Below are 27,938 nucleotides of genomic sequence, written 5' to 3' on the forward strand. Positions count from 1 at the left end.
GTTGCTTGTTTTTCTAAGTGCAGTATAAAATGGATAGGTTTCCCAGATGTTTTGACCATCTTAGAACTACCATTCTGCCTCAAGTACACACTTACCTTGTGAGTCATGTGAACCTTTTAAATTATTGTTTGCACTGCCCTCTCTCTAGCTCCTGTTAGTTAGCACAGCCGCCACCTTCACTTGAGGCCTTGAGGTGAAGTTCCTTATTAAGAGCACAGGGCCTGCCTTCTGTCTTCCCTCCTTGGCTTGGCATCTCCTTCTCTCTATGGCTCTAGTTCAGTCTTTGTTTCTCAGCGTCCAAAGACTTGTGGGTATTAAGTGATGTTCGTGTGATTATTTAAGTTACCAAATCTTTTTAAATGAATGGCCTTCTAGTGAGCAGTCTTTATATACCTTTTAATATACTATATAACCATATTACACAGATTATTTATTTTTACCCCCATCACATCTGTAAAAATAGTCTTTTGTTGTTGTTGTTTATTTTAAATGAAGAAAGTAACACGTTACTAAGAGCTACTAAATTTCAAGGCCAGGCTTTGAAGTCAGGTCTCTATGAGTTGTTAGTGCAGAAATTTAAAATGTTTGCTTGCAGTCCTAACCATTGCTATTTATAGTGCAGCTGTAGGATGTAGTGTGTCCTTGGGCATAGTTGTTGCTTACAGAATTCTCTTCAGCTGCCTGGGAAACCAGAGAAACTTTAGTTTTTTTTTATCTTCTAAGGGTGAAAATGAAGTGGGTTTTTGTTACTTAGGTTTCTTACAAACATTATGTATTAACATTATTAAAGAGGGTTGAAAAGTGTTATAAGCGGTTGGTTTCAATGTTTTGCATTGTACGCACTGATGATTATGCACAACTTGACTTGTTGCATATAGAAATGGAAGGATCATCCAGGCGCAGTGGCGCATGCCAGGCGGATCGCTGTGAGGTTGAGGCCAGCTTGGTCTACTAATCGAGTCCAAGACAGCCAAGGCTACGTAGAGAAGCCCTGTCTTGAAAAAACAAAAAAGAGAAAAGGAAGGCTCATTTCACCTGGGAAAATATTTTCATTTTAAAAATAAAGTTAGCAAAGCACAGTGGCACGCCCCTGTCATCCCAGTACTGGGGAGGCTGAGCGAGTATAAGTTAAAGGCCACCCTGGGTCTTCTAACAAGAAACAAGAGGGAGGCAACTGTTGTTGAGGTGGAGGCTTCCCCCTTTACTTTTACTTCTCAGTCTCTCTTTTATTTTTGCATATCTATAACAGGTCTTTGAATGCTGCAGCCGCTTTGCTTTCCTTTAAGTGAGTTTTACTCACTGAGAGCTCAGGTCTGTCCATGTGGGCTCTGTAATTCAGGGGCTCCTGATGGTGGTTAAACAATGCCTCGAGGTCAAGCAAGCTGCTCGGAACAGCTGCTAATTAAGTCCCTCCCTGCTCTCCGCTTCTGGAGATAGAGAGCCTGACTGTAGGCAAGGCCATCTGTTTTGTGCTTCAGTGCCTCTGATGTTCAGACTTGATCTGATCCAAATTGCTCTTTGTTTGGGTCTTCCCCCTAGTTATAAGAGAGTGAAGGAGTTGCTGTCCTAAACGGTTAGAGTTGTTCTGGTTCTTAATTATGGGCTATTGGGGGCGAAATGTTAAGACTAATATTGTGGTGTGCTTTATTATTCAGAGGCTCCTTTTGATCTTTAAAAATTCCAGCTTGAGCAGGTATTTAGTGAAGGTACTTACAGATGATTTGACTTTGCATACAGAGCCCTTGTTTGGTTTTTTATTAGAATTAGTGTTGTGTGTGCTTGATGCCAGTCATGGCTGCAGTGTGCCTAATATTTTATGACATCTCCCCCCTCCTTTATTTCAATTATGCAGTCTCTTTGTCTCCTCACCCTACTCTCCTTTCCAGTGTTGGTTTTCCAACCCTAGGGCCTCACACAACCTAGGCTGGCGCTCTTCCACTGGGCCACACTGCCAGGCTTCTTCTCCAGCTTTCCTGGAGCGCAGAAGTGCTTCATTGCTGAAGTACACGCTCTGCTCACGGGCACCTGCGCTGGTGTAGTCAAAGGAGTTTTGATGAATTTAGATGTCTGCCCAAAATAAGTTTTGTGGCAGATCATTCCACTTTCCCTAATTATCCTGGCTGTTGGGATTTAGAAAAATAACGTGGCCATTGTTGGGGAAAAAAAAAAGTTGTGGCTGCCTGCCAGTGGCATCCCTCGGGCTAAGGTTCTTCAGTATCTGGGAGTTTATCTGGGAAGTTCCTGTAGAAGTCGTTGCATCTGGCCCTGGGGTCAGAGTGCATTGTTTTTGGGAGATGGAGCCAAAGAAGTGAAGGAATGCAATCCAGGTTGCCCGCTGTGTGCAGCGCTGAAGGCTTTTAAGTTACTATGGAGCTCTGGTGTTCATTGTCTTAGCCTGGAGGCAGGGATGCCCTTTCTGGAGCTGGGGTGTTTAGGATTGAATTTAGGATTTTGTGTGTCATACACTAAGCTATGTTCCCAGTCAGGGGACATCTTTTGTTTGGTTGGTTTTGGTTTTGGTTTTGTTTTGTTTTTTGTCTTTTTGTTTTTTGTTTTTTGAGATAGGGTCTCTCCATGTTAGCCTTGGCTGTCCTGGACCCTCTTTGTAGACCAGGCTGGCCTCAAACTCACAGCAATCCGCCTGCCTCTGCCTCCCGAGTGCTGCAAGGGACATCTTTTTTTATGTACAAAAAGATACCAAGAAAACCAATGATAGCCCTAGTTGAAAATAATTATTAAATGACATTTATGAAACCTTTTCAAATTTTGTTTTGTTTTGTTTTTGTATATGTGTGTTTTGAGACAGTTTTTTTGTTTTTTTAATAACATAGCTCTGGCTGTCCTGGAACTCAGTATGTAGAGCAGGGTGGGCTCACTCTTGGAGATGCACCTGCCTCTGCCTCCCACGTCCTGGGATCAGAGATGTTCACCACCATACCTGACCTTTTTTTTTTTTTTTTTTTAATTAATTTTTTAAACATAACAAGACAGACCTTACTCAGCACCAGTGTTGTTGAAGGGATTTTGCAGTGGCAGAGATTAGACTTAAAACTCTGAGCACACAGCTCACATCCCAGGAGCAAAGTGAGTTTGGGTGGGTAGAAGATTCCTCAAAAAGAAATGGAGGAGTCAGCGGGGGAGGGGGCGATCTGCTGCTCCTTGGGAGATGCTGGAAGGCAAGGCACAGGGCCAGAAACTGGAGGTGGTGATGGTTCTTAGTAAAGCTAGCTTGTATAAGGAAGTGCGTCAGCTGACCACTTTGGTAAAACAGAAATCACTGCCATGTGCCTGCTTAAAACATAGAACTGGGTCTTATAGGCCCAAACCCTTGATTTTCCCATAGTCTTTATTAAGTGCTATTCTTTGTTGAGACAGGGCCTTGCTGTGGAGCTCTATGTAGCTAGCTTCAAACACAAAGCAGTCCTCCTGCCTTGACCACTCCCTATCCCGACCCCTAAGTCCTGGGTTTATGCACGTGCAAATGCCACCATACCAATCTTTCTTTGGCTCTCTTTTAAATGCAAAATAAACTTTCTGTTTTGTTTTGAGTTACTACCATAATTTTAAAAATATATCATTGGTCTTCAGTTCATGTAAAGCTGCCCCAAGCATCGAGTACTCTTAGGGGGTGGGGGGAAAAAAAGCAAGCCTTGCCAGGTATGTAACAAGAGCGTCCATTCAGAGGTGGCCATGTCATTGGTCAGCCCAGTTTGGATTTGATTGGTCTTTGTTAAATATATCTTTTGGTTTTATCCAGACAGGTTCTCTCTGTAGCTTTGCCTGTTCTGGACTTAGTAGACCAGGCTGGCCTTGAACTCACAGAGTTCTACCTGCCTCTGCCTCCCTGAGTATTGGGATTAAAGGCTTGCACCACTACACCGGGCTGTTAAATGTGTCTTAAATAAACAAGTTGCCGTTTTTTGGCAGAGGAGGATCTGGAATGCAAAGTCTGGCCGAAGCTGTGTCAGACCAGTTCTTAAGTTACGTAGCAGGCAACATCCACTGGTACTGTCAAGGGAAGGAAATGCCTTCCAGTTGGAAAACAAAAGTTATTCTGCTGCCAAGGGACCAGCATAGCCATCACTTAATTCTGTTAGAAGAAAGGAACATTTGTGTTGCTTTGCTGAGCAGGAACTCGTGCATCTGAATTGTGTTAATCACTAATGGGTTGAAAGCCATGTAGTGGCTTACCTGCTGAACTTTGAACATGTTCAGAGTCTGGGGTGTGATTCATAAATGTGCTCTCTAGTGTTCTTGATAGTAGGCAGTCAAGTGACTTCCAGAAGGGTTAAATAGCTGCAGTTTCTCCTAGCAGATGCCAAGGCTGAGCGGGGCAAGCTGCAAGAGATGGAATCTGGCTGCTATAGGTTTAGTTTCTGGGGATGCTTGTGTTGTTTTCTAAACTGGAGCTTTTTCAGGCTAAATTCTTGTTTTACATTTTACTATTCAGTTATATGAGTTAGTTCTTCAGTTGCTGTGTAGATAAGGGGTTTCTTTAGATTAATGTGATTAATGGGGCAATAAAAATGACCTCAGGTTCTGCTTCTAGAATATGTTATAACGCATTTGTTAAGAAAGTGAGGTGGCTAGGCACATAGCTCTGTTGTAGAGTTCTTGCCTAGCATTCAGGAAACCCTGGGTCCAATCCTTAGCACCTAATAAACGGGGTATGATTGTGCAGGCCTGTTACTCCAGCGCTTGGGAGGTAGAGGCAGGAGGATCAAAAGTCCAAGACTACACAGCAACGTTGAGGCCATACTGGCACATCTATAATCCCAGTCATCCAGAGGTTGAGGCAGGAGGATTGTGAATTCCCGAGGCTGGCCTGGTCTCAGTACGACAGTCCCAAACAAATAAAACACTTAAGAGAGCTGGGAGCATAGCTCGGTGGTAGAGCTTTGTCTGTATGCAGAAGGCTAGGAACATACATCCTAGCTCTGCAAAGAAACTTAACTGGATTTTTGGGTAGGAAGCCTCTCTGTTCTTCTGGGGTATATGTGAGACTTTTTGAATTTGGGGTTTATTTTATTTTCCTTTTTTAAAAAAATTGTTCTGGATAAATAAGAAATGCTCTTAATTTGTATTTTAGGGACAAGTGTTGAAGGGATCAATAGAGAAAATGCTATCCCTTTCAAAGAGAAAGCCTCTGAGCTTCTTGAGGGTTCTGCTTTAGGGCTTGTAATCAAACTGCTAGGAGAAGGAATGGACCTCTGTTTTGGAGTCTTGGACAGCTGGGAGATTCCACTATTGTTTAATTTGGATCTGGAGGCCCACCCTCAGAGGACAATGAAGCCTCGGCACATACTTATCTCCTCCCCCACACTTTCCTCCTCCTCTGCAGTGACAGGGTGTGGTGGCGGTGGCCTATATTAAAGTGTGGCACTAGTGGTAGTCCTCGAAAGATTTTAAAGTGTAAATGCTGAGCTTATTGGGGACTTGGCTCGTGGGAGAGAAGCAGTAAGGCCTAGAGGCTCAGAGCTCTGTACTGACTCTGCACTAAATGTATTGCAGAAAGTTTTATGTGCAACATGCAACTGAACATTATTTCTAGTACTGTACTAATACTAATTATGTAACACTTGTAACAGAAAAAGAAACCAAGGCTAGCTCAGGGAAACACAGTAATTCAAGAGCCATGGCTTAGATCTAGAATCCTGAGTACCAAGTACCCCCCTCTACAAACCTGAATACTGACAGAGATGAGGGACTCTCCAATCCAGGATGGAATTAGTGAAGACCTCCTGGGAACTTCTTAAATTTTTTAACTCAACATTTTTTTGAGAATTTCATACATAAGTACTTGTATTTATGTAATTTCTGTCCTTTTCCCCAACCCCTCCTATCCTTTCCAGCTCCTCCTTTGCCCCACACTTCCAGATTTACTCTTGGTAATCACATACACACACACACACACACACACACACACACACACACACACACACACACTCTTCACTGAGTCTGCTTAGCATTGCTCATATGTACGTATGTCTAGGACTGGACCACTTGGGATTGAATGACCTATCAGGGTTATCCCCTGGAGAAAATGGATTCTCCTCCTTTTGGCAGCCATTGGTTGCTCACAGCTCCTCATCTAGGTGTGTGGCCTTGTGAGAGTCCCCCATTCATGGTGCCATATAAGTTGATGCCATTATACAGTTCTAGTTTAGGCAGCTTGCTGTGACCTTGTGGGTATAGCTTCCCCGTCGCGTCTAGAAGACGCTATCTCAAAGCAGCTGTCTTGGTTTTCTGGCACTCACAATCTCTTCTCCCTGTGCTCCCCCAGGGTTTCCTGAGCCTTTAAGTGTAGGAGTTATGTTGTAGGTGAACTAGTTGGGGCTGGACACACACAATCATTTATCTTCTACATTTTGAATAGGTAGGGATCTCTGTACTAGCCCCCATGTATTGCAAAAGGGAGCTTCTTTGATGAGGGCTAAGAACTACACGTATCTGTGGGCATGAAGATCAATATTTAGAATACAGTTAAAAATTATATTGGCTTATGTATTCGTCAGAGTTCTCTAGAGTAACAGGATTTATAGAATAGAATGAATCTCTCTATTATACATATATGGAGAAAAAAGATTTATTAGAATGATTTACAGACTATAGTCTAGCTAATCCAACAATAGCTGGCTATGAATGGAAGGTCCTAGAATCCAGAAACTGCTCAGTCCAGGAAGCAGGAAGTCTCAGCTGACCTTCAGTAGATATAGGCTGCGATGCCTGTGAAGGAGTGGACCTGTTAGCAAGGTGAGAGTAGGCAGGCAAAGAGAAAAAGCTTCCTTCTCCATGTCCTTCTACAGGCTTCTAGCAGAAGGTGAGGCCCAGAGTAAAGGTGTGTCTTCCCACCTCGAGATCCAGATTAGCCATGGACATTGATACTTCAAAGTAAACAAAAGTCCCTTAGTGGTGTGCACTCCATTTTTGGATATTAGTTAATTCCATGTGTAGTCAAAAAAAATAACCATCACAGTTTAGAAAAATGGCAGTAGTAGGTTCTTCTCTAGGGTCTATGGCCTCTCCAGCCACAGGCTAGGTTTACACACTACCAGGTGCGCATTTCCTCATTGAACAGGCCTTAAGTCTAATTAGACAGTTGTTACCCCCAAGGTAAAGGTGCACTACTGCATTCTTTTTTTTTTTTTTTTCCCTTTACTATTGCATTCTTGATTTTTCCAATTTCTGTGTCCAAAGTGCGTGGCATCTTCAGCAGTAGGGTCTTAACTTCAAGTTGTGGGAGACAACTAAGGGTCGTCACAACCCTGCCTTGGACTCCCCTGACTGACAGCTCAGTGCTTTACCATACCTATCGCCAGCATTTTGTTAGTTGATGCCTCAGGAGGGAGCATTATCACCGCATGTAGCAAAATAGAGGGGTTGTATTCTTATGATGGCGTTAGAGTGGCTTTAATTCCTAGAGCTGCAAAGCAGTTTTTACCTACTTCTTTGTATAACTTAAAGATAAGACTGTCTTGTGGTTTTAGGGCTTCATAGGGAAGAGCAAGACCAGGCAAAAAGTAAATTTGATCAAGTTACGTGCATGTATGGTGATTTTCGTCCTCCTAACTGTAATAGGATTTCCGGGGTGCTGTGGCACGCGCGTCCAGGCAGCTTGGGAAGCCCGTGATTGAGGAGCGGACCCTTAACCAGATCTTGTACTACCTGCCTCAGCTGTATGAGCTCAACCGGGATCTCCTGAAGGAGCTGGAGGAAAGAATGCTGAACTGGTAAAACAAGGGGCCATTTCAGGCTTCCTCAAAGGTTACGGTTTAAAATGAAGCCACAGGGACAGTACAGGGAGTGGGGGGTGGGGTGCGAGGGTGGTGTCCCTTATCCAGAGATATTTCAGTACATTGAAGTTTCGGGCAGTTACCTGTAGATTTTGGCACACTGGAAATACATGTCATTTTAAAAGCTCTTCAATAATGCTTGCTCAAACCCAAGCTCAGCCAATTGAGCTTTTTCTATTTTTTTCCCCTTTTTGTTTTGTTTTTCTTTTTGCTTGTTGAGGCAGAGTTTCACTTCCTGGTGCAGTCCAGGCTGTCATTTTTTAGAGTGCCATTACCAAAACAATTCCTGTACGTATTCTATCTTTTGTTCCTTTTAGAACTTTATATTAATAACACTCTGAATTGGCTCGAAAACCTAACTTTAGGCATATTTAAATAAGTAACATAAAGAGGCTTAAATATGTTTTGCTTATACTAAAGGCTTCCTCAAGTTGGGGATCTGTAGATGGTCTGCATTAGAAAACTCAGCATTCCTAAGAACCAGGCTAAATTAATAAAAGCAAGAACTCTTCAATTATGGAAAATGTTTCACTTATTGCTAACAAAATAGTTGAAGTGTTTGGATAAGGTATTTTCTATGAAAATAAACTTTCCACTGGGCCTGGTGGAGCTGGTTTGCAGGTCCAGATAACTAGAAACTGACGTGAGAGGACCAGACGTTCATTAAGTTGTAGGGGCAACTTAATGAGTCTCTGTCTCAAAAGGAAAGGTTAAGAGACAGCCTGGCACGGTGGCCCAGTAGAGAAAGGTGCTTGCCTTCAAAGTGATGACCTGAGCTTGCTCCTCAGAACCAGCACAGTCAAAGGAGAGAACCAATTCCTATTTGTGTTAGAGCACTTAGCACCCAGTACTCTGTATGTAGATAGAAATGTGCATGTTTGTCTTAGCCTAATTTAAGTGCTCACACTGTTAAGGGAATTACAGTATTTTTAATTCATGTTTTCAATCCAGACCAGGTAGAGAGGGAGCAGTCTTTATCTATAAAACAGAAGTTTGAAACTGGGTTAGGGCCATTTCTTGGTGACCTTGAGCTGGTTGAGCTGGCGTGCAATATCTCTTTGCCAGGAAAAAGTGGAAGCAGAGCCCACCTTGTTGGCCTGGAAAGCCCCGGCCCTGTGTGCCCTACCCCTGTGTGACACTTCTGTTCTGCTGTCCTGAAGGACATGCTTAGCCAGGAGTGACTCTTCACCTTGACCTCCAGGCCCTAGATCATGGTCTGCACCATAAGGAAGGGCCTGGTTCGAGGCCACTGGTGACCCCTGATCTACCCACTGCCTGCTGGCAGGTCACTTTTGTTGGGGTAGAGCCATGAGGAACCCTAACCCTATCCCCGAGCTGCGTGGCTTGGGCTCTACTGTATAGTACAGGCTGATGTTGGACTCGGCTGTTCCTTCTGTCTCACCCTGCAGAATACTAGGATTACAGGAGGGAGCCGCGGTGCCTAGCAAGTATTTTCTTTCCAAGGTTTGACCACCTTCTGTGCTAGTTGGTAACTTACATATGACAGCGATGTCATATAGTACACACAATGGACAAAGGTCTAACTTTCATGAAATAGTTTAGTGAGGAAAAAGACAAGGTGAATAGACAAGGAAAAGATTGTGATTTGCAGACACTGGTAAAATGCTGGGGTACTTAGTGGGGGTTAAGATGGCTAAAAACGGTTCTCTCAGGCTAGAACCTATTCTATTGGACTAGGGACACAGCATCAGGAGAGCGCTTGCCTAGCACATGGACGGTGTCCAGGCCCCCCTCCTGCCCAAAAAGGTGGAACATGTAAACTGACCTGGGCATGTGGGCTCGGGGAAAGTCCAGGCCTCCGTATTTCCTTCCAGGCGTGTGGAACCATTAGTAAACAGCTCCAGCGAGGGTGGACTCTGTCTACTCAAAGGGCACGAAGAAGCTCTGCAGAACAGGAAAAGGGAGGAGAATCCTGACCTGAGTCAGACAGGAAGGTGCAGCAGCCCTTGTGCCCCTTGAGTTTATTTTTACTTTAAGCTCAGTAGAAGGACCTCGGAGCTGGGTGTCGCGTCTCTCAGCTGTCATCACAGCAGGAGAGAGGCAGAAGCAGGAGGAACAGGAGTTCAAGGCTAGCCTGGGCAGCTTAGTGAGATCATCTCAACACACACACACACACATATATATAATGAAAAGAAGACATCACTGGAGATCACATATTAGGGTGTGCATTTTTAAGACTCTTACTGTCCTGATGACTGTAACAGAGAGGACAAGAAGGGGAAAAGGGGGGACAGTAAGAACTGGCAGAGCCAGACAAGCTGTGCTCACGGCCGGGACAAAGATGAATGAAGAGCAGGCATCTCAGGATATGTTTTGAAGAAGAGAGGGGAAAATAGATCAGCTGCTAACTTAGCTGTGCCTTGGACACATTTACAACTGTTTTCATGTATCCTCTGTCCCTAGGACTGAACAACAAAGAATTGCTGATATCTTTGTTAAGAAGGGGCCGTATTTAAAAATGTATTCCACGTACATCAAGGAGTTCGATAAGAACATAGCTTTGCTGGATGAGCAGTGCAAGAAAAATCCAGGGTTTGCTGCGGTTGTTAGAGAATTCCAGGTATTTGCTGCCATGTAACACTGAACTTTTTGTCTTATATTTGTCTTTTTGTCTTACTCTTTTTATAGTCATTGAAAACAAAACTTTGGAGTAAAAATGTATTAACATGTAATCTCTTCGCTGAGTGGTCGTGACACATGCCTTTTTTTTTTTTTTTTTTTTTAAAGATTTATTTATTTTATTTATTGCATATGAGTGCTTTATCTGCAGAAGAGGGTATCAGATTACATTACAGATGGTTGTGAGCCACCATGTGGTTGCTGGGAATTGAACTCAGGACCTCTGGAAGAGCAGGCGGCGCTCTTAACCACTGAGCCATCTCTCCAGCCTTTTTTTTTTTTTTTTGAGACAGGGTTTCTCTGTAGCCTTGGCCACCCTGGACTCACTTTGTAGACCAGGCTGGCCTCGAACTCACAGCGATCAGCCTGCCTCTGCCTCCCGTGTGCTGGGATTAAAGGCGTGCGTCACCACGCCCGGCTTGTGTCACATTCCTTTAATTCTAGCACTTGGGAAGTAGAGACAGGTAGGTCTCTGAGTTTAAGGCCAGCCTGGGCTACAGAGTGAGTTCCAGGACAGCCAGGGCTATACAGAGAAACCCTGTATTGAAAAATAAAACAAGCAAATAAAAAAAAAAGGAGAGAGAAAGGAAAAGAAAAACAAAAAGTATTAATAATAATTTCTTCTAAGTCATAGGAGGAATTGAACAAATAAAGCAGTGAAAACTCAAACAGCCCAAAATTCAATTCTGAAGATCCACTGCACATTTTACTGTTTCAGTTGGGTAAACAATATTTTGGTGAGAGTCAGTTAGCTAATTGATTTGTTTGAAACAAGGTTTCACTGTGTAGCCCAGCTGGCCTCAGAGGCCTGGCTTTCAGGTCTCACCAGCCGCCTGTGTGGCTCGTGCTTGTGCTCCCGGCACTTGGGAAGCTGAGGCAGAAAACTAAAGAATTCAGGGTCATACTCAGCTGTATAGTGAATTCCAGGCCAGGATGGACTCTGTGATCGCTGTCTCAAAAACAAAACAAGGGCTAACAGGATGGCTGGGAAGGCAAAGGCACCTGCTGCCAAGCCTGACGTCTGAGTTCACATGTGGGATGAGAGAAGTGACTCCTGAAAGTGGTCCTCTGACCTCAACACACAGGCTGTAGCATGTGTGCACCTAGTTCCTACACGCATTTGCACACGCACACATAGCACTAAACTAATGAATAAACAAATTAGTTAATCTTATTTTTTTAAGCCTGTGGTAAAATGCATACACTATAGACTTAGGAGCTCAGCAGCCTGTACTGTTGTGTATACAGTTCTGTAATATGAAGCATGTAAGCAATGCTGTGCAACCATCCTTCTAAAATGTACTTAGTCCTGCAAAATTGAGATTCCGTGGCCATTAAACATTAACTTGTCCTTCTCCACCCTGGTCACCCCTATTCTGCCTTGATGAATTTGAATATGAAGGGAACATTTCTTACTTTCAACCTAATATTTTTTTCCATTTGTCTGACAGCTGCACATATAATAATGAAAAGGAACATAATTTTTGTTAGATAAGTAAATAAATTCAACTTTAGCATCAAAGTTAAAAGCTTTTATCTGTGCTTTATGTTTCAGCTAAAGATCTGCGTTTTGACTGAAAGTTTGGAAAGTTAGAGATGCAAACTTGATTTGATTGAGATAAAATGATATTGTACTTTGTAACCCAGACTTGTCTCAAATTTGTAGTGCATTCAGGGCTGTCCTTGAACTCTGGTCCACCTGCCTCAGCCTTCTGAGCACTTGTATCACATTTTTTTTTTTCTTAACACTCAGGTTAATTTTACTTTACCCATTTGGATTGGTATATTTTAGTGCTTATTTCTTTGTTTTGAAATTAAAATGGTCAGTAAATTCTAGCCATACAAAATAAGAAATGAAAAGCTTCAAAAGTATTATAGTATTGCTGATTTCTACTTTATAGTGATTTATAAAAGAGACAAATAATGGTACTGTAAGAATAATTTGTAGTCTTTTCTGTTTTTCCTCTCCTATTTTCATGCTCTCACAAAAAAAAAAAAAAAAAAAAAAAGGCGGTACTGGGTATCTTGGGGCACGTCCTATAATCCTAACACCCAAAAAGTTGAGACAAGAGCATAGAGAGAGTTCAGGGCCAGCCTGAGCCACATAGAGAGGTCCATCTCAAAGAGCAATGCCACACACACACACACACACATACTCATTTTGACCCTACCACATTGGCTTTGGACTGTTGGCTCAGGAGTAGACTGAGATAACCATTCTACATATAAAGAGAAGAAAGTTTAAAGGAGAAGCCTATGGCTTTACGGCCAGGTCAGAATCTTCCAAGGCTCTTGGTATGCCTCAGGGCAGCACATGTGCAACGCCCTGGGTTCTAGTCCCAGCATACATACACACACATCCCAAAGAAAGCATCATGCAGTCAGGGGTACACATGTCGACATGGCTGTCTCGTTCAAAAAGGGTTTTATATCCTTCATTCTTGTAAGAGAAGGGGCCCTTAGCAGGGCTCCTCTTTCCTTTAATTTCTGCACCTGTCCCCAGCAGCCTGTTGTTACTGTAAGTATACTGACCACGGGGCTCTGCTTATTGTTCAAATCTAACCCCAATAGTTTTAGATAGATCTGCTTCCTTCTTTTAGAGGCTAGGTTTTCCTTTCTTGTTTCCTTGGGGCTTGTAGTTAGGACTGTATTGGCAGATGTGGAAGCTGGGACCTCCCCAGCAGGGAATGCAGTTGTGGGCCCCTTACTCTGTTGGGAGGGCTGTGAACCAGTGCTCTCAGGAGCAGCAGCTCAGAGACCTGAGGTGGGTTTGATAGCTCTAGTCAGTCTCCCTTGATGTGTGGCCACTGCATCTCACAGAAGGGAGCGTCTCTCTCTGTCCTCTTCCCAAGTTTACTTTGAATGCTTTTCTCTCCCTTCAGATGAGCCCTCGCTGTGCCAACCTGGCCCTGAAGCATTACCTGCTGAAGCCAGTGCAGAGGATCCCGCAGTACAGGCTACTACTGACAGGTGGGGGCTCCAGAGCTGGCAGCCGGGTCGCCCTCAGTGCCCTCCCTGAGCACTGCCTTTCCTAAGCAGGCTGTCCTCCTTAGGCTTTTACTGCTGTGACGACACCATGATTAAGGCAACTCCTATGAAGGATTTCTTTCTTTTTTTTTTTTTTTGGTTTTTTGAGACAGGGTTTCTCTGTGTAGCCTTGGCCATCCTGGACTCACTTTGTAGACCAGGCTGGCCATGAACTCACAGCGATCCACATGCCTCTGCCTCCTGAGTGCTGAGATTAAAGGCGTGCGCCACCACACCCGGCTCTCAACTCCTATGAAGGAAAGCATTTGATTGGGCCTGGCTTTTAGTTTCAGAGGTTTAGTCCGTTCTCATCATGGTGGGAAACATAGAGGTGCCTAGGCAGACATGACGCTGCACAAGGAGCTGAGAGTTCTGTGCCTACTCCAACAGGGCTACACCTCCTGGTAGTGCCAGTCCCTGTGGCCAAGCACTCAAAACACATGAGTCTATGGGGACATTACTACTCAGACCACTGCCCAGGCCTCCCCATCTCTCCTCCTCTACCCTCTTCTGCCTTGTAGACAGAGTGCATCGCTGGGACTGAACCCCTTTCAGTGCTTTGAACACCCAGTGTCCGCTCTCACCTCAGAGCATTCATGTCGGCTGTGCCCTTTGTTCTGAGCACTCCTTCACCATATCAATCCTTGTCTTCCTCATTTTACCTGAATAGTATTGTTAATCCCAAGGAAGTATTTTCTTAACCACTCAGGGGGCTCTGTAGTCACTCCCTTCTGTTTGCACAGCACTGTCCTGGTGACCCTAATTACTTTCCTCTGTTGTTATAAGGATCGATTAATGAACTAAATTATGTGCATGATCCTAGAATAATTCTTTGGACTTTGTATATTCTAATAATTTTGCCATTCTTGGCAATAATAACAGTACGCTTACTATTATTACTTGAGTATTCTGGCCATCATTTGTAAGTTGTTAGACTTTCCTGGCTGGTTTACAAGAGAGTCTGAGGCATGACTTAGATGAAAGCACACACACTTAGGTACTTTAGTTCCCTGGCTCTGTAACACTTACCAACAAGTTTACATGATATTTTTTTTTCATTGATGAGATAACAGGCTTATGAAGATTTAAGTGGTTTGACGTTATAACAAAAGCTAATACACATCATATTTATGCCACACACTGTTATGTCTACTGAGATTTGCTGATGTGTAGTGGGGGGGCAGGTATATATATATATATATATGTGTGTGTGTGTGTGTGTGTGTGTGTGTGTGTGTGTGTGTCTTATATATAATTTCATAACACTTTGTATCAAAGTGGATTAAAACACTGAAATGTCACCACAGCTCAACAGTATTTACGTATGGTTTGGTATAAATAGAATTTGAAATACTTGGCTATGCTATGACTGTTGTTTCTGGAGGGGGAAAAAAACTAAACCATGATGTGCGTGCTGTCTCTTTAGTCAGGTTCTCTTAAACCAAGATTGATAAAGGACTATATGAACCCTGGAATAGCAGCATTTGCCCATTTCCCTTGAGGCAGAGGCTTCAGGCTTTCCCTGCTTGGTAGTGACAAGAGTGGATGGGAGGGGAAGGCCTTTTCCAATGCCCTGTGACCTGCCAGCCGAGGTGTGTCAAGAGCTTCATTTGAGTTTCTAAGTGCCCGTTGGGCACCAGCTCTCTCTCTGGAATGACATAAAGCAGAGCAAATAACCTGAGGGTATCTTGGCCATCTGCGCTTGCTTCCCTCTGCTGTTGGCCGAGATTATTAATTCACAGGATGAGAGGAAGTACTGACTGTTTTTGCCAGATACATCTCCAGCTTTGCCATAAGCAGCTGCTGAATGGCTGTTTCCACAGTTGTAGAGTGAGTGCGTTGTTTTAGTGGCCAAAGACAACCGTGGCATCAGGCTTGAGAAGGAAAGATCCTTTAGTGAAAATGAGGTGTAAAAGATCCCCACCCCCACCCCATCCCCTACTGTGGCTGGTCTATATAGTAAAACACTGCCTGTGTTTAATTTAGATTGCATGCTAAGTTGTTTTTGGTGGAAAAGAGAGAAAAATCCAGGTTTTTAAAACTGTATATATGTCTTCTTTTTCTTTTTAAGACAAAGTTTCATTGTGGAGGCAACAATGACTCAGGCTACTTACACTGCTGTTGGCCTCCTGAGTGCTGGGATGATAGGTGTGCACTGCCGTGCCTGGCTTTTACATTTCTTTTGTTTCATTTACTTACTTGTTTGTTTGTTGTGTGAGATGTGTATACATGTGTGCCATAACACACATGTGAAGGTCAGAGGACAATTTACAGGTGTCCATTTCCTCTTTATCATGTGGGTCGTGTGGATTGAACCGAGCTCATCAGGCTGGGCAGCAAGTGCTTTTATCAGTGCCCATACCTGGTTTTTAAAAAACGTGGGTTTTTGTTTTTAATTATTTCCTTTATCTTTGAGGTTATAACTACATCATTTTCCCCTTCTCTTTTCTCCCTCTAGACCGTCTTTGTTCTATCCCAAATTCGTGGCCTCTTTTTTTTCATTAATTAAAATCTGTGGGGTTTTTTGCTTTTTTTTTTTTTTTTTTTTTTTTTCGAGTCAGGGTTTCTCTGTGTAGCCTTGGCTGGCCTGGACTCACTTTGTAGACCAGGCTGGCCTTGAACTCACAGCCACCCGCCTGCCTCTGCCTCCCAAGTGTTGGGATTAAAGGTATGCACCACCACACCTGGCTTTAAAGTCTGTTTTTAAGAAAATATTTGAGTTGGGCATGGTGGTGGTACATGCCTGTAATCCCAACACTCGGGAGGCAGAGGCAGGTGGATCTCTGTGAGTTTGAGGCCAGTCTATCCTACAAAGTGAGTCCACGACAGCAAGGGCTACACAGAGAAACTTGTCTCAAAAATAAATAAATTGATAGATAGATAGATAGATAGATAGATAGATAGATAGATAGATCCTACAAAGTGAGTCCACGACAGCAAGGGCTACACAGAGAAACTTGTCTCAAAAATAAATAAATAAATAGATAGATAGATAGATACAGAGAAACTTGTCTCAAAAATAGATAGATAGATAGATAGATAGATAGATAGAAAGAAAGAAAACAAAAGAAAGCAGCTTTGGGGCTGCGGGTCTAGCTGAGTTGGTAGAGTGCTTGCCCAGGATGCCTGAATCCCAGCAAGCTGGGGCATGTGTGTATAATCAAAGCAAACAGATCTGTTGTTTTTTAATACCAACATCATGTGAGATTGGACTTTTAAGTCCGTCTGTGTGGTTCAGCATCCAGAGGGCAGCCTGAGTTCCACATCCAGCAGGCTGGTCCAGGCACTGCTTGCCTCCAGACAAGAGTGCACAGACCTCCAGGTCAAAGGTCTCAAGATCCCATTTCCCTCTCAGAGGCACCTTAGAGCGCTCAGGGTGAGGCCGGAGGCCTGAGTACCAGGCCAGGTTCCTGGTCTTACCAGGAGAGGCAGAAAATGAGTTTCCACTAGAGTGTTACAGGTTAGCTCTTTTAGAGTGAGATTGCTGGTATCAGAAGATAGTGGAGGCTTGGGAATGCCACAAACCAGTGATGATACCAAAAGCGTTACAGTCCTTCCTTCCTGCCGTGCTGAGCACAGCAGAGGAAGTAGGCAGAAGTCCGAAACCTGCTGGCAGGCAGGTCCGGGGAGACACTGGCCTAGCAGTGCTTTGCCACGGGTCAGCATGGAGCTAGCAGTGGTGGAGCAGCTGCCAAGGCAGCTCAGCCACAGCTGTCTTGACCGCCTTACCTCGAGCGTCAGCGTCAGTTCTTCCGTGGAATAAAGGAAGTCTCAGATGGTCATGGTAGGAGAGTGGAAAGCAAGCGAGCCAGCCAGCCAGCCAGCCTTTATTTATAAACAGTGGGCCGTGGGGAGGGACTTGTGAATGTGTCTAATTTGATAGGGCTACTGGGACCAGGATGCTTAATCTACATGCAGTAGAACAGGGTCCTATTACAAGAAGGAAAGCACAGTACTTAATTATCCTATCCTCGAGGGAATAACTTGTAAGTATGATCATTTGTTGGAGGCTAGGATCTCCTCAACATAGTGTGGGGTACTTCCAGGAATTCCCTGTGCTTGCTGAACAAATCCTTTATCAGGAAGTGTTTGGCCTGTTATCTTCCTTGAGGGCTATGTGACATTCCTTACAAGATCTGGGTTTACCAGATCAGGTTGAGTGGGAACCCCACTGAGAAAGGGAGTCCACATCAGACTTCAACTTTATGTATGTCCGTCCGTCCGTCCGTCCTTCCTTCCTTCCTTCCTTCCTTCCTTTCTTTCTTTCTTTTCTTCCTTCCTTCCTTTTCTTTCTTTTATTATGATTTATTCATATTACATCCCAATTGTTATCCCCTTGCTCTTATCTTCCCAATCCCACCCTCCCTCCCTCCTCTGCCCTGTTCCCCTCCCCTAGACCTCTGACTTCACCTTCTGACCTCAGCCTATCAGGTCTCATCAGGATAGCCTGGATCCCCTTCTGTGTGCCCACAAGCCCACTCCACCAAGTTCATGTCAGAGGCATCCCCCCACCCCCCATGGAGAATGAGCTGTCCATCGGCTATATCTGAACAGGGTGTCTAGTTTCTCTGCTTGCGGTGTCCTTGGTTGATGCATCAGTTTGTGCAGCCCCCCTGGGTCCAGAGCCACCAGGCTTGATGGTCTCCTTGTGGAGCTCCTGAACCCTCCAGGTCCTTCCATCCCCCAACTCTTCCATACAACTCTCAATCCTTCGCCCAGAGTCTGGCAGCAAGTTCCAATATCTGTCATAATCCCTTGCTGGGTGGAGTCTCTCAGAGGACATCTATATACCATGCGTGTCTTTCTGGGTCTGGGCTACCTCACTCAGGATGATCTTTTGTAGTTCCATCTATTTGCTTATAAATTTCAAGATTTCCTTGTTTTTGATAGCTGTATAATATTCCATTGTGTAAATGCATCACAGTTTCTTTATCATTTCTTTGGTTGAGGGACATCTAGGTTGTTTCCGGATTCAGGCTGTATGTCCAGGTATATGCCCAGGAGTGGTATAGCTGGGTCTTGAGGTAGCACTAGTTCCAATTTTCTGAGAAAGTGCCAGATTGATTTCCAAAGTGGTTGTACAAGTTTGCACTCCCACCAGCAATGGAGGAGTGGTCCCCTTTCTCCATATCCTCGCCAGCATATGCTGTCGCTTGAGCTTTTGATCTTAGCCATTTGACAGGTGCAGATGGAATCTTAGAGTCGTTATGATTTGCCTTTCCCTGATGACTAGGGATGTTGATTTCTTTAAGCATTTCTCAGGCATTCAGGATTCCTATGTTGAAAGTCCTCTGTTTAGCTCTGTATCCCATTTTTTAAATTGGGTTATTTGCTTTGATGGCTTTTAATTTCTTGAGTTCTTTATGTATTTTGGATATTAGCCCTTTGTTGGATGTATCCTTCCTTCCTTCTTCCTTCCTTCCTTCCCCTTTCCCTTCCCTTTCCTTCTTCCTTTCTTTCTTTCTTTCGAGGGGGTTTGTGGGTTCTTAAATTTTGATTTTAATGCTGTTGGAGGCAGTGTCTTGCTGTGTAGTCCTGACTGGCTTGTACATGCTAGGTAGCCCAAATTGGCTTCAGCCTCACTGTAACCCTCCTGGTTCACACTAAGGAGTGCTACAATTATCGACATATTCCTCTACACTAATCTCTTGGAGTCATTTTCATTAGGGTATATTTTTAAGATTCATAGACATAGTCCACATAAGAGCCTAGGCTGGCCTAGAACCCATTATATAGCCTAAGCTGCATAGAACTTGTAGGAATCTTCTTGCATATATGTATACTACATGTGTGCTTGGTGCTCACCAAGGTCAGAAAATGGTGTCAGATGCCATGGAACTGGAGTTTGAGACGGTTGTGGACCACTGTATGGGAGCTGGGGATTGAACCTGGGTCCTCAATAAGAACACCATCCAGTCTGGATGTTTAGTCTTAAGTCTACATCTGCTTAAATGACTAACTGGGCCCCCACATTTGGGAAAGCAAGTTCAAATTACGCAATCCTCCCAACAACCTTGTAATTTCAAATGCACAAACAGTCCAGTAGCTAAAAGGAAGAGTAAGCCTTTATTTGAACCGAACTCCTGATGTCCATTAGTATCTACGTATTTGGCAGCGTGGGGAAGATTCCTGCCTGACTCTGTGTAAGCAGACGTGTATGCTTCCTTTCTTGGCAGAGGGAGTCTGAGAAATGCATAGATAGATGAGGACCCATAACGCAGAATATTTCTTTTAGAGAAAGGTGAGTAGAAATCCCCAGAGGCAGTGGTCTTTGCTACTGGTTAGCCATCTTTTTTTTTTTTTTTTTCCTCTCTTCAGTGCTTTTCCGCATGGGAGAACTATAATTTCTGCTAAAGTTCTCTCTCCCTTCATTGTAGTAAACAAAACTCCAACTAAATCCTCTGTGGGATTCCTTGTAGAGGAGCACATGGCGTGGAGCATATCATATGGCCACCACTTGCATCCCCCAGCATCACTAAAGCAAACGCACACATGAATTAAATTAATTAATTAGATTAATTCTTGGTAGTAGTTTTTAAAATATCAACTCAAAATTAAATCTAAGAGGATGCATACAGTTGTATAGTAAAATGTTCAAGAAAACACAGTGTGCGGTTTACCTAATGGATCCTGAATGCTTTTTAAGTGTTCCTTTTGTGTTGCCTGGTCACGGCTAATGTGTTACAGTCCGGCCCTATCCTGAGTGTGCGGGGCGCTCAGATCTTCTTGTGTTGGAACGAATAGGAATTCTGACACGCAGGCAGGAAGCAAGCAGACACTGCTACCAAGTCGTCAGCAGTCTGTTGCCTGTTTCTCATCTCTTCAAGAAGAAGCTGTCTGGGTCTCAAAGGTCTTGGCCTGTATCATACTTGACTGATAGGCCTAGGAAACGAGCAGTTGTTCCTTTTTATGAATTTCAGAATCTCTTGCAATAGCATCATGATGTGTGCCGAATGGACACATCACTATATAGCATTTGGCATCAACAACAAGCACCCATGACGCGGGCCCTTACAGAAGGACTAAACTCCTCTTCCTGGTTACTCCCTGCTAGGATCTCCTGGTTTTCCTGTCCCTCTGGAACCTGTTCCTGCTGGGTCAGGGCTTTTCCCACCCACTGCAGAAATGTCTTCCTACTGGCCAAACCACCTATCATCACGCACTATACAACCCAGCAAATCGTTGTTTCATTTCCCTGCCAAAGGAGTGCTTTGGTTCTGCTTATAGGTCTTGGTGATCTGTTATTGTTATTTAATTTGTTTTCTTACTTACTTTTGTACTACAGATTGATCCTAGGGCCTCAGGCATGTTTTACCAGTATTTAGTCACCCACCTTTCTCCCCAGCCCTCGCTGTACTTGATAGAAAAGCTGGGAGCACACTTAGCTGCAGTATAGAGACCTCGGCTCGTGAGGCCAGCTTTCTCCAGTCTTACTCTCCTTTGCTGTAGTTGTAGGCGGCTTCCTGCTGCCTGCTAAAGCACACCCTTCCAGGCTGAACTCTCCCATGCGTTCATCACTCACTCTGCAAGTGCTCACATGGGCTGGGCCTGACCTGGACAGCCGGGGCTGGCCCGCAGCGCGGAAATGGCCCTCACCCCACAGGTCATGCAGTGCTTTGAGGCTGTGTCCAGCTACCCCAGTTCCCACTGAGCTCTTCTTCTCTCTCTGAAATTTGTATGGATCTTGCCCCTTGTTATTTTTGTAGTTTTCCTTCTAAGGGCTCTTTAATGCATATAGAAATATGTAAGTAATATAAAAAGCCAGATCCTTTTTCATCTTCTATTGTTTGGGAATGACTCATAGACCCTTTCAGCTTCTTTTTTTTTTTTTTTTTAATCTCCACATATATTTGCATTTTTCTCAGTAAAAGCATTTTTTTTTTTTTTTTTTTTTTTTTGGTGGAACAGTATTACATTGATATTGAAGGAAGTTGAATTAAGCAGGATCACTGAGGAGAAAGTATATTGAAAAATATATTTTAAAATGCTTCTGAAAATCCTTTCCATTTCCACAGTTATGGAAACAATAGTCCTTTGAACTTTGAGTCATTGTACTTTCTTTGATCTTGTTCAAAATATCTGTTATATTAAAGTTGATTTACTGATACATTTTATTACTTTTTCCTATAGTCTTTGTCTTTGTCTAAGATGACATTAACTCCCTCTAGGTTTTAGAAATTTAAGACTTTCTTTGTTAGTAGAATATGGGTATTAAACATATCTGTTGTGGTGTTCTGACGCTGTAACTCTGAGTGAAAACCAGGCTAATCTACAGATTTTGAAAAGTAAATTAGTAGCTTACACTTTAAAAATCCTTATTGAAAACCCCTCTTAGCAAGTATTTTATTGCCGGGCGTGGTGGCACATACCTGTATTCTCAGCACTTAGGAGGCAAAGGCAGGTGGATTGCTGTGAGTTTGAGGCCCGCCTGCTTTACAAAGCGAGTCCAGGACAGCCAAAGCTACACAGAGAAACCCATTCTCAAAAAAAAAAAAAAAACCAAACAAAAAGCAAGTATTTTATTTTGAAACCAGAGCTGATTGTGTACATCCAAAATCACTTTATATTGGTGTAGTGGCCCATACCTTTAGTCACAGCACTTGGGGCACAGACAGTCAGCTTATCTACATAGCAAATCCCAGGCCAGCCAGGGTTGCATAGTAAGACCCTGTCTCAGAACGAAAATCAAACAGGCCATTTCAACACTTTCTACAGGTCAGAATTTGATTTTAAAAGGGTCTTGGTGACCATATCTTAGACGCCAGACAAAGAATTTACTTTCTCACAAGCCTAAAGGCTATGATAGAAGCATTTCTCTCTATGGGGAGATAGGAGATAATGCTGTCCAGAATTTATGTTAACTAGCCCAGATCCTGTGCTATTGCAATTCCTTTTTAATTATAGTCTGAGGAAACCATTTTAATAGATTCTATTAAATAAATTATATCTGTAGAAATATTTAAATATTTTGGAAAGACCTCAGGACTTAAAAGAAGATCTATGCACATTCTATCTGCCTGTTCTTTCTGTGTATTTGTTTTTGAGGCAGTCTCACTTAGCTCGCGCTGGCCTTCAGCTTCCTAGGAAGGCAAGGGTGGCCTTGGAGCTTTGCCCCTCCTGTCAGGATTACAGTCACGCATCACTGTGAAGTACTAGGGATCACACTCAGGGCTTTGTGCTTGCTAGGCAAATACTCCTGCACTTGAATTACATACTCAGACCTATTCTGGTTTTGTTGTTGTTTTGAGACCCGATGTTGTGTAGCCCAGGTGACCTCAAATTTATTATATAGCCAAGGATGACCTTGAACACCCCATCTTCATGTTTCCACCTCCCAGATGCTGGAATTATAGTCTGTGCTACCTCGCCTAGCCAAATGTGCTCTCTTAGTCCTGAGTTAATTAAGATCTGATGGGAGATTGGATAAGTACCCTGACTCAGAGATAATGCTAATGTGAATATTCACTATTTTCCACTGTTTGCCTCAACTATAATTTGTCATAAAATATATGCTATTTTCATGGTGATAGAGTCACAAAGGTTGTTAATACTTCTGGGATTTGCTACCAGTACCGGTAGACAGAAACTCTTACTTCATTTTAAGGTTGATGAAAATGGGGCTAGGTGTGGTGGCACAGAAGCAAGTGGATCTTTGTGAGTTTGAGGCCAGCCTGGTCTACATTGCAAGTTCCAGGACAGCCAGGGCTACACAGCAAGACCCTGTTTCACAGAAACAAAACAGTAAAGGTTAGTGAAAATCAAGGCTGTCTGTCTGTTTATGTGCTTGTATTTTGTCCATCCAAGGTTGCAGATACCCTGAATATTATCAGCAGGGATCTCTACAAAGCCATTCTTTCTTCAGTCCTTACTGCAAGCTTGACCTAGATTCCCTGCAAGTAGCCAAATGCCTCTGTTTCTGGGACTTGTTTTGGCAGTGATTTAGTGAGCAGGACTTGTTGCTAGAGTTTCTCTCACAGTTTTTGTCAGAATTACGGCCTCATAGGGACTGTTGGACAAAAACACAAAAATTCAGCTAAATGTGAACTCCCTCTGGTGCTCAGCTTTGCTTTATCCTCCACTTGCCTGTTGCAGAGTGAACTACTCTTGTCTCCCAAAGCCTAACTTTGCTCTGTTGATAGAGTGGTAGGGACAAATACAGACAAGAGTTTCTTTACACTTCAGAGTGGCTTAATGTGCCAAGGCTCTTTCTGTGTACTTGAGATTGTCATCTGATCAACTAGCAGCCTTGATTGTCCAGCCACCAAGAAAAGGAGTCTTAGAAAACCCAGAATAATCCCTTGAGAGGCGTCATTTGTGACTGACTCCTCTTGAGGGCATTCTAGACACGCCTCACCATGTAAGAGGGCCCTGAGGCTGGGTCTGCCCACTCTAAGATGCACCTCTAAAGCTTGTCACAGCATGGACTTGGGGTTCACGAGTCCTTTGAAGCTACCTTTTCAGGACCAACGTCATCAAAATCTTGGGTAGATAGACAAGTTTTTTTTTTTTCTTGGTTCTGCCCTGCATTAAGATGATCAACTGAATTCCAAGTCCAGCCTATCTCCCAATAAGAGACTACATCAGCCGAGAAGGGAGTCTTATCTCACAGAATGCTGTTTCTTGCATTCGAAGCCATGAGTCTGGAGGGGGGGAAAAACATAAAGGTCCCTTTTCTAGCTTATACAAATGCCATGTTTATAAAGACAGGTCCAAGCCACATATTCAAGGACTAGAATTGAACTGGTATTTGAAAAATAGATGAATTCGAGTCAGGAGTCACAGTGCTTTTTAATTAGTAATGATGTTACCCATGGCTGGTGTCTGAGGCCAGTGTGTCCAGGTTCTTGGCATCATGTGAAAGGATTGAAGTAAATGCCCACAGATTTCAAAGTAGCAAGGACACTTCATTCATTAGCACAGCGATAGAGCTGATCGGAGTACACTGTTGAGTGATATCAGGCCACATGAGTACTCAAGGGTTCCCCGGTTATTGACTGGGACTTTTATGAGATCCAAAGGAAGGGGGTGCTGGTTACTAAGGGATATAGTTTAGGTGGTTTTCTGTTCTCACTGATTTCAGCTAAATAACCACTCTTTCTACTGTGCACAGCCCTTCCCAGCATGCAGCTGATCTTACCATGTGCACACCCAGCTATGTACATAGGGGATTCTCCCTTGAGGTCAGTCAGAGGACAGAGTTTTCCTTTGCACCTATTCACAGAAGTAGTTCAGGCTGAGTACGTCTCTGACCCATATGCCCAGTTTAACTGGGAATACATTTGAATAGAAACCGTCTGTGTTTGATGGTTGTGAGGGAGCAGGACCTTGTTCTGTTCTCCAGTGTGGAGTGGACTGCATGGATATGCAGCTGATGCGGACAGCGCTCCTGAGTTGCTAGGTGCCTCATAAGAGAAGTATGTGCACTTTCTTGTAACACCAGCGCCCAGGAGGTGGTAGCAGGAGGGTCACAGGTTCAAGGTCAATTGAGTCTGAGGCCACCCTTTTGACAATGCCTTTAAAATTATACTTTTAAAACATTTGTTCATAGTAATCCAAAAGTAGTTTGCAATATGAAAAAACGACAAGTTATCAAGATAATGATCTATGTTACTTAAAACGATCACACCATTTATCCAACTCTGTTAACTTCCAGGAGTGCGATAAGATGCTGTTTCTAACATCTGCTATTCCTGGACAACAGATTTAAGACTGCTGTCAGGCAATAAAATAGAGGAGGAAATCCTTCATATTGCTAAGACACATCAAGCATCTATAAAGCCAGAAGGAAACCAGATTTGTACTCAGTACTGGTAGTGGTAACACACACCTGCAACCCCAGCACTCAGGAAGCTGAGGCAGGAGGCTGGAAAGCTTGAGGCCAGCCTGTGCTACATAGCAAGACACTGTCTTTTTGAAAAAACAAAATCAGGCTTTGTGGCACATAGGTGCATGCCTATAACCATGGAGGCAATATTGATCAGGAGTTCTAGGCCCGTTTAGGCTGTATGAAGACCTGTTTCAAAGAGAAATACTGTATGCATTATTTTAGAGACATGCTCAAGGGTTGAATTTTCTTCATCATTATTTAATTTACCAAATTTCTCATAATGCACCTTATAATTAAAGTAGGTTTCACAATATTTTATAGGTTTTTGTTGTTTGGCTGAGTTTTGTTCTGACTTAATTGTTCCCTGGGACAGTCTTGCTATTTTCCCTCAATCTTCTAATCCTTTTGCCTCAGTTTCCCGAATAGCTGGAATTGCTGGCATATACCACTATATCTAGCCAGCCTAATTCTTTAACATATTCAGAAGTGCTGAAGGGACTGGTGGCCCTCAGTGGTGGAATGCTTGCTTGACCCATGCAAAGCCTGGGTTTGATCTCCAACACCATAAAAATTAATGGATTAAATAAAAATAAGTAAAAATACATTGAAAAAAGAAGTTGCAAGATTGTTCCCTGGCTAGACATCACTAACCAGGGGAGTAAGAATTTCTTTTTTTTTTTTTTTATTAATTATACAATATATTCTGATCAGCTTTTTCCTCCTTGATCTCCTCCCAGATTCTATCCACTTCCTTACCTATCCAACTCCCTGCCTTCTTTCTCTCTGTAGAAAACAAATAGGCACATAAAAACTAACAAACTAGCCAGGCAGTGGTGGCACACAGCTTTAATCCCAGCACTCTTGAGACAGAGGCAAGCAGATCTCTGTGAGTTCAAGGCCAGCCTGGTCTACAAAGTGAGTTCCAGGACAGCCAGAGCTGTTACACAGAGAAACCCTGTTTCGAAAAAACAAACAAACAAACAAACTAGAATAAAAATAAGACAAATAGAAAAAAAAAAGAATGAAAAACATATAGTCAGACATATACCCTGTCCCATAAAAACTCAAAATTGGAAACTATGATATATAAGCAAAAGATCTGTAAGTTAAAAAAAAAAAAAAGTGTGCTTTGTAATTTTTTTTTTCCTTTGTGAGTAGTTATAGATTAGAGATAGCTTCTGGGTCAGGGATGGGAGCTTGTGCCCACTTCCCCTCTCAGCACCAGGACCCTATCAGAGGCAGACCCATGCAAGCTTTATGCGTGCTGCCACAGTCTCCTGGTTCATTTTATGCTTCTGTCCTGTTGTGCCTAGAAGGCCGTTTTTTTCCCTTGATGTCTTCCATCTCCACTAGCTCTTAACAGTTCTTCCTCCTCTTGGCAGATTTCCCTGAGCCCTGAGCGGAGGGATATGATGGAGACATCCCATCTAGGATTGAGTACCAAAGGTACTCTCTGCACATTGTCCTGTTGGGGATCTCTGTTAGTTCCCATCTCCTGCAGGAGGATGATGGCTGAGCAAGACGCTCATCCGTCCACATAGCAGAATGTCCTTAGGAGTCCCTTCTTTGCTGTGTTCCTTTAGCAAAACAGTCGTATTTGGATTTCCAGGGGAGTAAGAATTTTGGCCTCTGATGCCGTAGAAAGAGCTCTGGGACTCTCTCCCAAGCTGCCTTGAAGAAGTCAGTCTTGTAACTTGACATGTAGACGTTTGTTTCGTGTTTCAAAAAACATGAGCTTTGGAGAGCCAGGGTAATTTTAAGCTGCTTGTTTCTAACTTTGAGACTTTGCAAAACAGGCACTTTGCCTGAGTTGATAACCTCTCTCCGGGGCCCACAATTCTGCCTGTGCTGCTAAAGGAAAGAAGGAACCGGAAGAAACACGGCAAGCCTCGTTCTCCGCTTTGAGACATTTTACTCTGGAACAATACTCCACAGTTTGTTTTCTGTATTCTGCCACCACCTGCTTTCAGGATGATCTGTGTTTGAAGGCAGAAAGTTCTAGGCTCCCTCCAGCAACTGAAATGAGATGAATCTGTGAACAGTTTGTACTTTTAGGTAGATGTTGGTTGATTGTGATTGAGCATGGTGAAGCTTACTAGCAGCTCTGATGTAGACAGCGTGGAACTAGAAGAAGAGGCAGTGTTTTAGGGCCCCCATCCTTTCTCTTTGGCCATACGTGAGTAGAAAGGTAACTTGTGTATCCCTAGGGGCCTGCACATGACATGTTTCACTTGGTTTTGCATTACTAATGCTAAGGGACAGGATGCTCCGGAGTTAATTAATCAGTGGTGCCACCTGGTGGTCCAAGAGTACATTTTGTGATGTCCATATACCAGTAATTTGATTCTCATTCATTGTCTCTGTCTGTCTTTGTCTCTCTGTCTCTCTTTCTGTGTCTCTCTTTCTCCCCCCTCCTTTCTCCCCCCTTCATACTGTCTCTGTCTCTAATTTAAGATGTCCACCTCCCAAATGCTGAGGTCACACAGGTGTGCACCACCAACCCTGGTTTTTATCTTTCCTAGTTCTGATTCAAAACCAAACAAAAAACAATAGTCTCATTGGGGTTTGAGACAGTTTGTTTGTTTGTTTGTTTCTTTCTTTCTTAGTTTCTTTCTTTTAAACAGCACTTTAAACTATACTTAATTGGTTTG

General features: G+C 43.3%; 1 protein-coding gene across 1 annotated transcript in view; it reads left to right on the forward strand.

Annotated features, from left to right (window-relative positions):
- Fgd6 (FYVE, RhoGEF and PH domain containing 6) overlaps nucleotides 1–27,938 on the forward strand; it is a 117,445-nt gene that overhangs the window by 59,075 nt on the left and 30,432 nt on the right. The window contains exons 6-8 of the mRNA XM_051139940.1: nucleotides 7,579–7,730; nucleotides 10,218–10,374; nucleotides 13,316–13,403. Of these exons, the coding sequence (XP_050995897.1) occupies nucleotides 7,579–7,730; nucleotides 10,218–10,374; nucleotides 13,316–13,403 (397 nt within the window). The remainder of the gene's footprint in view (nucleotides 1–7,578; nucleotides 7,731–10,217; nucleotides 10,375–13,315; nucleotides 13,404–27,938) is intronic.

The sequence above is a fragment of the Acomys russatus genome, chromosome 31 (assembly GCF_903995435.1).
Source record: "Acomys russatus chromosome 31, mAcoRus1.1, whole genome shotgun sequence".
In the NCBI taxonomy this organism is placed as follows: Eukaryota; Metazoa; Chordata; class Mammalia; order Rodentia; family Muridae; genus Acomys; species Acomys russatus.